The 14,981-nt window shown below is 29.5% G+C and overlaps 1 protein-coding gene across 2 annotated transcripts in view; it reads left to right on the top strand.

Moving 5' to 3' along the window:
• rod (kinetochore component rough deal) overlaps nt 1–14,981 on the top strand; it is a 328,458-nt gene that overhangs the window by 195,189 nt on the left and 118,288 nt on the right. For both annotated transcript variants that reach the window (XR_015041682.1, XM_085818707.1), the window contains exons 30-31: nt 1,514–1,639; nt 6,844–6,957. Coding sequence is in view for 1 of the 2 variants with exons in the window: in XM_085818707.1 (XP_085674833.1) it covers nt 1,514–1,639; nt 6,844–6,957 (240 nt within the window). In the remaining variant the exon portion in view is untranslated. The remainder of the gene's footprint in view (nt 1–1,513; nt 1,640–6,843; nt 6,958–14,981) is intronic.

Below are 14,981 nucleotides of genomic sequence, written 5' to 3' on the forward strand. Positions count from 1 at the left end.
AACTTAATAGAATTTTAAATTTACATAGTTAATTAACAAAGCTCATTAATAAATTACCCTTTTTTTATAAAGTTTTACTGATTATTGTTATTTTTTTATCAAGAATACAGTCTAAAAATGCTTAGTAAAAGGAAGATAATTAACTGCATGAGGTTACCTCTATAAAAATTGCTTAGTTAATTATAAAATTATTTTCTTTCATATTTTTTTTAATCTGATAAATGTTTTAGTGAAAATTATATTTTGTTTTGTTTCCATTTATTCTTAAAGTGTCGTTAACATTTTCATGCCTACCATGTAATCGTTTTTTGGATGTCCATTTGTTAGTTTTGACAAAAGTAACATAGTATGGGGTTTAAAAAACGCATGTGTGCGATGTTATCATCATTTGATGATTCGCATGTACTTTATTTTTTACCACGATATTTTCAACGACGATGTTTTTAAGCTGCAAAGTTTTTGAACCACAATATTTTGTACCAGGATGCTTTAGAACTGTGATGTTTTCTCTTTGCTTTCTTTTCTCCCACAACATTTTGTACCGTGCCGTTTTTGCCTTGCATTGTTTTCGGCTGCAACCTTTTCATCTATTGTCAAATCTCAGGTCATTGAATCAGCGATGATTATAAAGGCAATTATTGCAAAGAAAGAAGCTGAAATCAAACTTCTGGCACCTGGTGTTGAGGAAATACACCAAAACAGAAAAATCAAGTTTCGAGAAGTTATAAAAATGATTAATTCTGTTAAATCATTGATGTTGCATGTTTGCCTCATCACACGTCTGAAAATTTTGCTTAAATAAACATTTTAAGTAAATAATAATTAATATCTTTATGCAATTATTTAACATTTTTGCATTCTTAATCTAGAGGAATGCTAGCAATCTTTAAGAATTGAAATTGTTTTTTAAAGGAAATGTAACTATTAGGCAGTGAGATGCCTATGAATTTTTATAAGTAAATGTTTATCTAATAATATGTGTTTTAAAAATAATACTGTAGATTAAAATATGGCCTCAAATTATCATAGAGATATTTATTAACATTGAAACGTTTGTAAGTAGGAAATCAGTTTACTCTTAACTTTAATTATATAAATTCTTCTTTAAACTTCCATATTAATGGAAAAGTTGAATCACTATTTTTGATGTAGTTAAAAATGTACATCTTTCATCAGAATTTTAAATAAATGAACTTGCATAGATTTGATTTTAATATTTTGAAACTACTTATAAGGAGATTAAATATTAAGAATACTGTCCTATTAAAAGAGGATTATTTATGGAGAGTAGTTAGAGATTATGTAAGAAAATAATAATTAAAAAATATTTATGTATATTTTGACTAAAAAAATTCTGTAAAAGTATTTACGTAGTTTTTGACTACTAAATACTGTGACCTTTTTTCTCAAGGGAGAATGAGTGTGCTAATCTTCCCCATGCTTATATTTCATAGTCAGCTATTTTGAAATTATCTTAATGAAGGCGATTAACTTTTTTTTTCTAATGTTTTAGTATGATAGGAGTTATGTAAAATCTATGCTTGATGCTGGAATACATTTATTGGAATATTTGGAAACTATGGACAGCCCAGTGGACAAGACTTTATTGCATTCATACAAATGTTTAATAAAGCTGCAAGTAAGTGATAATTTTGAAATATTATTTTGTTGCTGAATTCAAGACTGATCATGTTTGAGATTTTCAGTGAGGATTGGCAATTATTATTTTGTTGCTGAATTCAAGACTGATCATGTTTCAAATTTTCAGTGAGAATTGGTAACTATTTTTTGATGGTGTATCTGCAATTTTTTCAATGATATTCGTATTGTAGAAAAATAATGGGTATGATAATATGCATTTTTGAGGCATGACTAAAGTAATGGATAAGTTACATTTTTAAGGCAGGAAATTGTAGAGTCATTTGGTTATTTTGAAGCAAGTGACCTGAAAAATGTGCAATGTCCTCGCCGGGACTCGAACCCTGAACCTTTCGAATATGATTCCAGTTACGCCATGAAGGCATGCAGAAGGGACAGAGAAAATACCTTATATACTCCCCCTTTTTTAAAGGGTGACTAGGTATTAGGGAACCAAATTGCCAAATCCTGATGTTGACGAATTATCGTCCACTAACTTTTAATTCGGGCACCAGCTGAAGAGTCATTAGGGTTTTGTTTTTTTTAAGCAGAAGACAGGAAAAGTGTGTAATGTCCTCGCTGGCACTCGAATCTGGACCTCTCAAATACTTGTTGAGTATGCTACCATTATACCTTGAAGGCATGCTGTAAGGATGGAGAAAATAACTTATAAAATAATTTATGTGTATTTTTATGTTAAAATTATGTAATTTTTGTTGCAATTAAAATTTAATATTTTTCTGTTAGAATTAACTTTTAAAGGAAAAGTAATAAAACATTTTCCTTTCTATCATTTTTGAAAATTTTAATATGCAGTGTTTTCTACATCTTAACTGGCTGTGCTGTAATTCACATGCATAGTGCACTTACTTATATGTAGTTGATGTATTTGAGGTATCACTTATTTACTACTATAAGGTCATGTGCCCACATGGATCTTGATGTTTCAAAAAGCGTAGAGACAAGAGAAAAATTTGACCAAACCAAAACTTTGGGCTAAATATGTAATTTCTATAAATTCTTTGAATTAAATGCTTGAAATTATTCTTAATTTTATATAGTATGTTAATCAAAATGGATTATATGAGCCACATCATATACTTCTGTATTAAATCAATAAAAACTTTCACTACTGGAATAACAGAATATTAAATGTCATCTGCATTCATTAGCAAAATTTCTTTACCAATTTTTTGAATGATTTTCAATGTTCTGACTGATCAGATATTTTCAAATTTATGATAGGTTTTCTCAGTGTTGTGTTTAGTTATTCCAAAGTGTATAAGGACTCCATTTTTCATGGAAAACTTCTTATATAAAATTGTCTCTTACTTATATTTTACATAATGTGTTAAGATAGCAAAGAAGTTCATATGCTGTATGGGGCAAAAGAGGTTCTTCACAATTGTATTCTTGTAGCTGTTCCAGAGTCTTCTTAATCTACATTTGAAGTGTTAGCATAGTCAAAAAAAAAAAAAAAAAAAAAGGAGTCTATAACTAAGCAAGTACTTTTGATGTTTAGCAAACTCCTGATTAACTGATGACTCCTGAAACTGAATATTTATCAGATAATCCACAATATTGGAAAAATGTAACTGTCAAATATATTTTATAATAGATCTGCCGAAAAAAAAATTTTTTTTCTTGCAAACATAGTACATTAAAAGTTAGATGTAATTACTATATATTGAAATTAACATGTGATTAATTTTTTTAGGTGTACAGTGGTAAAATATGTTATAAGAAAGTAAAGATACGTCAATGACACCAAGTACTGTATAAAAATTGTACAGTACAAAGTCCAGGATCCGGACATCTAATATCTGAAATGATCTCAAAGCCGCTGCCAACTTTTTTTTTTGTATGCTTTACGCATTTGTTTTTTTCGACTCCATAATAAAACATGTGGATAATTTCGATTCTTAATTTCACTTCACTAAATAAAATGACTCGTTATTCAAGAAAAAATCTATTTTAGCATACATTTGTGTGATCAATAATTTGGCTTCATAGCTGCGTATCTGCTCAGCAATACATCTCAAACCAAAACTTTCTATATAGAAATATCGTTGATTTTACTCTACTAATATTTTATATCCCTGACGCCAACCTGGCGAATAATTATTCATTATCCACCACATGTTTATCAGCACATGATAACTTGAGTAATGACTCATACAGTGATGCCTAAATAATTTTTTTTATATTAGTAATTGAATAGTAAAAATTATGGTAATTTTTTATGTTGACATTACACTTGGCAATGATTACAGATTCAAGTTAAATGCATTTAGAATTGTCGACGAGGAAAAATTTAACAAAAATTTCTTTCCATATGCTAAAAACAGGTTTTGTTAATGATACTCATAAACCAAAACATTACATTTAATGCTGTTTGAATTAAGAATAACTGATTTGTTATTTACATAAACCAAGAACCGGCGTCATAGCTCGTATGGCCGCACCCGGCGGCAGAATTCAGGAAAGTAAAAATTTTCGGAATTTAGAGAAGCACAAAGCAACAAAATTAAGCGATGGCAAAATTTTTAGAATTTAGGGAAAGCACTGGGACCGAAAATTTAGGTTGGCAAAAATTTAGAGCTCAGGAAGGTGCTACGTAGCAGAGTTTAGGACCTCCAGAGACTGCATAAAGCGGTAAGATATCTAGCACCAATCCACGATAAGCTTTAAGCATTTGCAAAAAATAGATGTAAGTATAATAAAATCTAAATTAATACAATTCAGGCTTAACTGCTTCAGTGCACGATAGGTGCTAGACAAAATTGTGAGCGGAAGAACTTATCTTTCGTTGCCAATGTCATGATACAGAGCCAATAATGTATGGCGGACGCTATTAAGCTAGGCTCGAATTGTACTCTATTGATTCCAAGGAATTTTAGTTAATACAGCAGATTGCCCTGTTCCTCAGTTTATTATTTTTTGCAGGCTGTTATTATTACAGCATTTTTATGAAAATTAAAGTTTGAACTTTTGTTTATGTTGAAAAGAGTTTCTAATTCTGGAACTGCAAAAGGATTTACAAAGCGAAAGCTTGTTTGGATGTCCATTAAACAAAAAGTGGAATTGCTACAAAAAATGGATTCGTCTCAAAATTATCGTCCGCTACATTTGAAAGTCAACTGTATATGAAATAAGAAAACAGAAAAAAGAATTTTTTGTGATTCCAACACCCCGTCGCAATGAATAACAAAAAAATTATTCGATGTGCTAGAAATGATGATAATGACAAAGTGATGATTGAATAGGTAGACAGCATCGCAGCGACGGTGTGCCATTGAGGGATAATGGCTTAAGCCAAAATATTTTATGAAGAAATGAACTTAAGAACTTTGTAACTGAACAAAAAATTGTGTCTGTCTATAGAATTAAAGAGAAAGTATTAGCACAAAAACTCATATTGAAAGAAATGTTTAATAAAGTAAACAAATATATATATATCAAGCTTTTTTTTTTTTTTTTTTTTTTTGTAAATTTTGGCACCCTTTAGGTCATAAATGCTTCAATATTTCATAAATCAGCATTTCATATTTTTAATTTCATAATTTCTACATGCTATCTTACTAGATTTAAACTGATAATCTAATATCCGAAAAATCTCAAATCTGGAATTCCCGAAGTCCCAATGAGTCCGGATCTCAGACTTTGTACTGTATTAGGAAGTAAATACATTTTGATAAACACTAAAGAAAGTGATAATAAATAATATATGAATTAGTTTTCACTCATGGTTAGATAATTGAGATGAAATATCTAAATTTCCTACATTGGATACACTTTTTAAATAATGGAAGACATAAAAGTCCGTTTTTTTTAAACATTCAGAAGCATAAGTTATTGCTATTGCTGCACAAAATGTTTATACGTGTTACGAAGTGAAGTATTCATATTTTTTTTAAAGGGGCCCACCAGCGGACGAGCGGTAAAGTCGCTGAACACTGGTAGTTCGGTCCGAGGTTCGAATCCCGCGAACGGGCTGGCTGCATGAGCGTTTTCGTGGTTTTCCCCATGTGTAACGTGTATACGAGCCAGTTTCCCTTAGAAAGTCCTCCACGAAGGCATCCCTCCCCTTAGGCAGATAGCCCTCGAGGCTTTGCCATAATCACGCACACACATATTTTTTTAAATAGAAAGTTGTTGCCATTTTATATTCATAGGATCTTGTCACTTAAACATCCAAATTAACTATTGCCAGTCTAGAGAACATGAAATCTACGTTTCTACAATAAGTAAATAGAAAACCATCACAAAATAAGTGGTGTTTATTGTAGTTACCTGTTTGAGGAATCAAACCTGGAAAACAAACTACAAGCCTTATATACAGGCAACTGTGCAAAAATGTGCATGTGTGTGTCATGATTGAGTCAGGAAGTATTTTTCCTACAAGTTACATTACTGGATTTTCTTTTTCTTTTTAATATTTCAAGTTAAGAAGATGTTTTTATTTACTGTAATTTAAGAATAGGTACTTAACAATACTGTTATACTTTTAATCAGCAACAACTTTATTTTTGCTTGGTTTTTGTGTGAAGCATTTATTTATTTATTTTATTGAAGAATATCAAAGTTTTAAAAAGTAACTGAAGGAAAAAAAATTAAAAATTGCTTACTTCCACTTTTTTCACTCTTTTAGATAAAAAATCTCTTCCAAGCATTAGATTTTAAGGCGGATAGTTTTTTTTTTTTTTTTTTTTTTTTAAATATCAAGAATTTTGAAAACAGAATTATTTTGCTATGTATTCAGTAAATCACCATGAATGTTATCTGTGTTTGTATTCATTTTAAAAAACATTAACAAAAACATTTTAAAATTTAAAAACATTTTTAAAATAATTAATTTTTAGGATTATTCAAGACATTTAAGGCAATTTATATAATAGCGAGTTTAGCTAATAATCAGCCAATTTATTTAATAATCAGATTTTCTGCTTAATTTACTGTTTTAAGAGTTTTAAATTTAAGCAAAAAATTTGGCATGAATGATAGTTTTTGATTTTCAGATTTTGTTATATGTGTCGTAGATATAATTGATATTCAACTTAAAGCTGAGTTACTTGTTTGGCAAATTGTTATCTGTGAAGGGAAAGTATTGTTTATGTAAACTCTGCACCTGATATGTCAAAAATCTTCTTTATTTATATCTCTATATATAACTGATAATAAAATATTAAAACTATTTTTTATTAGGATGAATTTGGAATATATGCCACCCTTAAAGAAATATCTTCTGAAGAATACTGTAATGAATTAATTGAATCTGCAGTGTCTGCTTTCTTAGATAAACAACATGCTTTCAAAAGGGTAAAAAAAGAAACAAAATTATATTTTTATTATTAGGAAAAATTATTTCTTATTTAAGCTTTTTTTTTTATTAGGTTATAAATTATTGCTAAGTTGAGATATACTATTTCCTAGCTTGAGAAATTGCTATTTTCCATCTTTATTTTGTTTTAATAAGCATTTTAAATAATTCCACTATATTTTACTGCACAGTATATAACATAAAATCATAAAACAATAAAAATAATCATTAACAATTATCTTTATATATATATAAGCAGCTAAAGTGTGTGTTGCCGATAGTTTATTGTTTCCACTCGGAAAAATGAGCGCAGAAATTAACTTTTCTGCAGTTTTTAATTAATATCTCAGCCAATTAAAGTCATACGAAGATGAGAATGGTATCGATGGATTCGAAGAATTTTTTGGAATCCGGAGATTTGCGTCTCGAATTTCAATTCGGCACCGTTCCGTAGATATTCGAGAAAAAAGAATTTGGCACATAGCCAAATCCCTCTAAAAGGGAAAATCCAAGAAAGAAAGTGGAGAATATAGGGAAAGCATAGGGGAAAATTAGTTTTTAATTAGTATCTCGGCTAATTAAAGTCCCAGGAAGACGTGAATGGTCAAAATGGCGTGCCATGGACCTGCGGAACCCATATATATATATATGTGTGTGGCTTAAGTTTCTGTTTGTCGCCGATAGTTTATTGGTTGCTTGCGTAGCTGTACTAACCAATGGGCTGAAGTTGCCGTGGCAACAAGGTTGCCTTTTCAATTGAGACGTAGGCAATTTACTGTAAAACTCACCTTTGCTATGACCATCCATAAGTCTCAGGGCCAAACGCTTAAGCGTGTTGGCATATTTTTACTTGAGCTTGCATTTGAACACGGTTAACTTTATGTTGCCTGTTTAAGCGTTCATGAAAGAACGGTTGTAAAATTAAAAATAATGGATGATCCTCTGCAAGGTGAGCTGAAAAATGATGGAAAGATCTACACAAGAAATGTTGTGTGTAAAGAGATCTTTGACATGTGAATTAACATTTCATTATTTAAATCACCTTTATTGATTGAAATAGCGATGGCTCTGAAATTGTACCGCCAGTGGTTTCCTTCATTGCACTCTACTTTAAGCAATTAAGCAAGTTAGAAGGGGAAACCCTTTGGGGCAGTAAGCAAAGGGGGGTCCTCATCACCTGCCCTGGATAATTCAGTTTAAATTAGCAGACACCTTTGCACAAAACATTTTAATTACAATTTATAATATCTAGAACAGCGGTCATTTCCTATGACCGCCGGGCATTCTAGTATTTCATGTGCTGATGAAAAATTAATCCTTTATGTTTTTTGAAACATTATGTGCTCAATGTTTTCTTTTTCTTGTCTGGATGGGTACTATCACCCCTCTTAATTTGTAAAAACAATTTAGAATCACCCTGTGTGTATATATATATATAAATTCAAAATAAAGTAATTAAAAGTAAATTGAAAAGCCTGAAACTTGCACTAAAGCTGCAAAGTAATAAACCAGTAATTCATAATAATTTATAATAAGAATTTTCTTTCATGGTTTTAAATTCAATTTGTGTTCCTTGGAGATGATATATGGAAAGATTTCTTATTATAAGTTATTATGAATTATCTCTCTCTCCATATATATATATATATATCTTTTAATTACATTACTTATAAAGGCCTTATGATTCATCAGGCAAGGTTTTTTTAAAAAGAATTTTGCGAAATATCATATATATATGTGTGTGTGTAATAACTTGAAATATTGGAAATGTTGTAGGTTCATAACAAAGAACAAACTTGCAGATGGGGACAAATTCAGTTGCTCCCTTTTTATTCATGTTATACATATGTTTCATTAATCCAGCATAAATAAAATGGGTGTTAAATGTCCCCCACAATTTTGGAAGCTTAGCATATCTTAACACAATGGATGATACATGGAACTGAGTGGGCATGTTACTTTGACACAAGCAAGTTTGAAAGTGACAGATTTAGAAGACATGGGAGAGTTAAAAAGTATTGACTTCAATTGAAATTTTATTGAAGGATTGGATAAAAGGTGTCTGCATTGCAGTATTACATATGATCATAAAACATATTAATTTTGAAGTGATGTAGTTTAGATTGATATATGAAATAGTTTCTATTTTTAGGACAGAAAGGAGAAGTACCGAAATTAAAATGAAGAATAAAAGGTACTATTGCCAATTAAAATTAGAAGTTTGCTTGTATACCTTTTTTCTTACATATTCTCTTCAAGCAGAGAAAGGCTTTGCAATTGAAAAACTTCTTCAGAGAAAAAGCATTCAAGCAGAAGACTAAGAGAAATATATCATGAAAAATATAATCACGAAATTTTGTACTAACTTTTTAATAATGTAGAACATGAATTTTAATCACTATAGCTTAATAGAGAATAATTGTATATATTATATACATTACTTATATTATATACAATAGAGAATAATTGTAATTCTATTTTTCAATCTAGAGTTCTATTTTTCAATATTCAGTCTTATTTAAAAAAGTTCTTGTTTTTGGAAAGTCCACATGATGATTATGATTCTTCAGGCATTTTTTAAAAAGAAGTTTGCAAAATATCACCAATATAAAAATTTTGTGTATCCATTATGTATTTTAAATATTTATGACAAATTTCAAAATTTTTTAACATAACTTTTTTTACATTTTAACATATTTTAATATCATAAATACATAAATACAATATTTGTACTAAAATTAAGATTTCACTGTTATTATTAAATTTCTAATTTCCTTATTTTATACAAAACTGGAAAACTCCACTAATTGTTTCAAATGTGAACATATTCATCTATTGGGTATATCCATTTTTACTTACTGATGTATTTATTAATTAACCATTGGTTAAGGATTGGGTGCTCCGGCAGTTACTTATAAAGGCCTCTGTTCCTTACATAAGGTAACTGGCTTTTGTGAACTGCACTAAAACATTCCATTAAAAAAAGGTTACATTTCATTATATGGAAAAAAGCACAAATAATAATTCTATATGAAAAAATTACATTTTTCATAAGGTGGGAGCCTTCAACTTTTATCTTATTTGAGAAGGTTAAAAGGAATAATTATTTAGAGATAAAAATAGGCCTTTGTTTCTGAGACAGTACTCTCTTAATATGCTCCATCTTTACATATAATTATTCATTAATTATGACCATAATTTCAAATTTATTTTACTATATTAATTTCATTTTTTAATTACATTACTAATATCAGTTTTATTACAATAATTGAATATCTTAAATTATTAATACTTCTATATTCATTCAAATAATATTTAATAATAGAACATTTCAGATTTACTGCATTATACTCAAGAAGCAATTTTATATAATTTTGTATGCCAATTTCAAAATTCTTACATTCGTTTTTTACATTTACTTCATTCTTAAGATAATTCAAAATTCTTAAAATTCAAAATTTTTAAACAATAATCTTATCTACAGACTAATTCCAGAATTCTTAACATTAATTGAAACCTTTTTACAATAATTCAAAAATATAATGATTTATCACATAACAATTTAATAATCTTTTCTGAATAATTATTGAAATTCTTTGTTTAATTACAGTCAAAAGTCGTTAATTTGGACACCCATAATTCAGAATGATCTATAATCCGGACCTCAAAGCTAAAAACTTTCTGCGCATGCGCCACGTTGACACATGTGCATAGGCGTTTATGCGTGCGGGTAAGAACTTTTACGACTGCACATATGAGTGTGCGCAAGTGCAGAATACGTTTTGGCGTGCGCGTTTTATGTATAACGGACGGTATAAGCTAAAATTATCTAATTATCGATTTCAGTTAATGTTGATGATTGTGTTGTTCCTTAATTTTCGAATTGGATCCGGCTTATTTTTTTTTGCAGACTGTAAGAGCAATACTATAAAAGTAAACTTGAACTTTCGATTATGTCAAATAGAATTTCCGATTCTGGAGCTCCCAAAGGATAGTACAAAACGAAAGTATGTTTCGATGTTTATCAAACAAAAAGTGGAATTGCTGCAAAAAATGGATAAAGACATGAAGAATGTGACATAGAGGTCAGTGAAAACGAAAAAATTTCAATTGACAAGTTAGTCGGTATTCTCGGCACAGCAATTAACGGGACTTGAACAGCGGAACTTTGTAACTGAACAAGAAATTATGTCTGTTTATAGAATTAAAGAGAAAGTATTATCACATAAAACGAAGCAACTTACATTGAAAGAAATGTTTAATAAAGTAAACAAATAAATATTAAGCTTTTTTTTTTTTTTTTTTTTTTTTGTAAATTTTGATACCCTTTAGATCATAATTGTTCTTTATTTCATAAATTACGGTTTCATATTTTTAATTTTAGAATTTCTGCATGCCATCTTACGAGATTTAAACTGATCATCTATAATCCGGAAAAATCGATAATCCGGAATCGCCGAAGTCCTGACGAGTCCGGATTAACGACTTTTGACAGTAATTCAAAATAGCTGTTTAACCTTCTAATTACATAAAATTTTAATTTGCTATAATTTTCATAAAGCAATTCAGTACAAAGTCTTTAATTCGGACATCCATAATCCAGAATGATCTATATCCGGTCCTCAAAGCTACAAATATTCTGCGCATGCGTAGCATTTACACATTCTCATAATACCTTTACATATGCGCATAATACCTCTACGTATGTGCATGTGCGTTTACACATGTGCATAATACATTTATGCATGCATGTTTAATGTATAACGGACGGTATAAGCTAGGCTAAAATTATCTAATTATCTATTTCAGTTAATGTTGCAGATTGCGTTGTTCCTTAATCTTCTAATTGGATCCGGATTATTATTTTTTTCAGACTGTTAGAGCAATTTTATAGAAATTAAGCTTGAACTTTCGATTATGTCAAAAAGAGTTTCCGATTCTGGAGCTGTCAAAGGATCTACAAAGCGAAAGCATCTTTCGATGTCCATCAAACAAAAAGTGGAATTGCTGCAAAAAATGGATAAAGGCATGAAGAAAGTGACAGAGAGTTTAATGAAAACGAAAAAATTTCGATTGACAAGTTAGTCGGTATTCTCGTCACAGCAATTACAGGACTTGAACAGCGGAACTTTGTAACTGAACAAGAAATTATGTCTGTTTATAGAATTAAAGAGAATGTATTATCACATAAAAAATGAAGCAACTTAAACAACTTACATTGGAAGAAATGTTTAATAAAGTAAACAAATAAATATTAAGCTTTTTTTTTTTTTGTAAATTTTGATACCCTTTTGATCATAATTGCTCTTTATTTCATAAATTATGGTTTTATATTTTTAATTTTATAATTTCTGCATGCCATCTTACCAGATCTAAATTGATGATCTATAATCCGGAAAAACCCCTAATCCGAAACCGCCGAAGTCCTGACGAATCCGGATTAATGACTTTGTACTGTACTACATTTTATTCCATTATAGTAAGAAAAACAGCATTATATATTTAAAATTACTGTAATTAATTAGTAACTTACTTATTTCATGGTAATGAAAAACTTTTAGCATGCATTGCTAGCAAAGTGACATTAAATACACTCATCAAATTTAAAAATTGAAAACCATTTAAAGGAACTATTGAGTTATTATGCTGTCATATTTTTAACAATATTGTTTGCTTTTTCTAAACAGTATAATCAAATTTTGGAAATGTTTCACTAAATTTAGATGTAAAATTTTAAATCTGTAGCGTAATTTTCATTCCTGTGCCTCTGAAAAAACACAGTTTATAAAACAACTGAGGTGTAATAAAGATTGACATGAAGATCGATGATCTTATTTTCTGTATGTGGAAAACGATGAAACATGTGCTTAAGCACCTTAAATCACTTCTTATTTATATTATATACATATTATTATATCTTTATTTATATTATATATATATATATATATATTATATTTTTATTTATATTATATATATATTATTATATTTTTATTTATATATTATATATGTTATTGTATTTTTATTTATATTATATATATAGTATATTATGCTTAGTGATTTTCTTGCAACTTAAATGATCACTAGTTTTGAAACAGCAACAGGTTGTACATTTAAGCACTAGAACACCACAAGCAGAACAATGATATTAATCTCTCCACCTCTTGATATTTCAGTTAAAATAATTTAGAACATTTGAGTTTGCAAATTCAAGTGTAGTTAAATGTAGTTTAATTCTGTAGAAAAAGTCTCAGTCAAGCAAGTGTTGTTTTTCATAAGCTCAATCCTATCAACTCGTAATAACTTGGTAAAGTTGATGGTGCAGATAGAGGCTTGCAGATATGGTCAAATTCAATTATTTCCCTTTTTTATTTATGGTTGACTCACGTTTCATCAAACTAATACAAATAAAATGGCTGCTATATGTCCCTCACAGTTTTAGAAATTTTGCACATCTTAGCACAATGGATGATAGATAGATGTGAGTGGTGATGCAGCCAAGCGGAAAAGAAGAAAATGTGCTAAAGATCAAAAAGATTTTTGCTTCAACTGAAATCTTTTTCAAGGATTGGACAAAAGGTATCTGCATTGCAGCATTGTGTGCAAGATCATGAAATGAATTACTTTTGAAATGATGCCCTTTAAATTGATATATTGTAAATGCTGTTAAAAGTTCTGTAAGGTGTCCAATATCAAAAATGATCCAAAATTTGGACTTCTAAATCACTAGTGATCTTCCCCCCCCCAACAATTATTTTTTTTTTAATGCTTAATGCTTGCAGATTTGATATTTTATCATAATAAAGCATGGAGAGTCCCAGTTCTTAATTTCACTTTGGGACTAAAGTTAACCTGGTGAATTTTTATTCATTATTTTGTGCTTCCATTGGCAAATAATTATTAACACTCTGTAACCTAAGAAATGACTCGCACAGTGATGCCTAAACTTTTTTTTTTTTTTTTTAAATATTAGTATTTGAGTATTGTAACTTTTTATGTTGACATTACACTTGGCAATGATTGCAGACACAGCTAACTCTGCTGTGAAGTGTTGAAGATGTCAACGGGGAGAAATTTAACAGAAATTTTTTCCATAGGCAAAATATGGATTTGGTAAAGGATACTCATGGGTCAGAAGGTTACATTTAGTGCTGTTTGAATTGAGAATAACTGATTTATTACACAACTAATCCCAGGACAAGTGCAATTGCACTGGGTGGCAGAATTTAGCGAAGCAAAATTTTTAGAATTTAGAAAAGCACCAAGTAACAAAATTTAAGAATAACAAAATCTTAAGCATTTAAGGAAGACATTAGGACACAAAATTTAGAGGAGACAAAATTAAAAAAAAAAAAAAAAAAAAAAATTAGAATTAAGAAGGCACTTGGCAGCAAAATTTTGCATCTGCAGAGACTACACCGGGCTACAGAATGTCTAAGTACAGGACTTGGAAAAACCTTAAGTATATGTGGGAATTAATTTATTCAGGACTCAGTTAAGATGTGCAGTAAATACTCGTTAAATATAATAAATAATTAAACTAATATGATTCTCGTTTAACTCTGTAAGCATGTGATAGAAGCAAGGCAAAATTTAATGGAACTAGTCTTTAGTTGCCAGTCTCATGATACATTGCGAATCTGAAGGTATTCAGATATTACAAACAAAAAGTGAAATTTTCTAATTAATGGAATTTGTGAAGGAATGTGAAGAATTAATAAATGAAGATGGCATAGCATAACTTTTTCATTGTGATGAAAATTCATTCAGAACTTAATTCATGCCTCAGTTATCAATTAACTAACAGACAGCAAAATCTGTAGTATGGTTCTAAATCCAAATTGCTAACAATGGTGATGAAAGTGACAGAGAGGTTGTTGAGAACAAAAAAATTTTAACTGATGTTTTAGTGGGAATTCTCGATGCGGCAGTTACAGGACTTGAACCGTGGAATTTGGTAACTGAAGAAATTATATCTATCTATAGAATTAAAGATGATGCTAACAAAGCAAAGTAAAGAATTTAC

The sequence above is a fragment of the Stegodyphus dumicola genome, chromosome 6 (assembly GCF_044657685.1).
Source record: "Stegodyphus dumicola isolate Sdum_Otavi_A_Nest chromosome 6, ASM4465768v1".
Taxonomy (NCBI): domain Eukaryota; kingdom Metazoa; phylum Arthropoda; class Arachnida; order Araneae; family Eresidae; genus Stegodyphus; species Stegodyphus dumicola.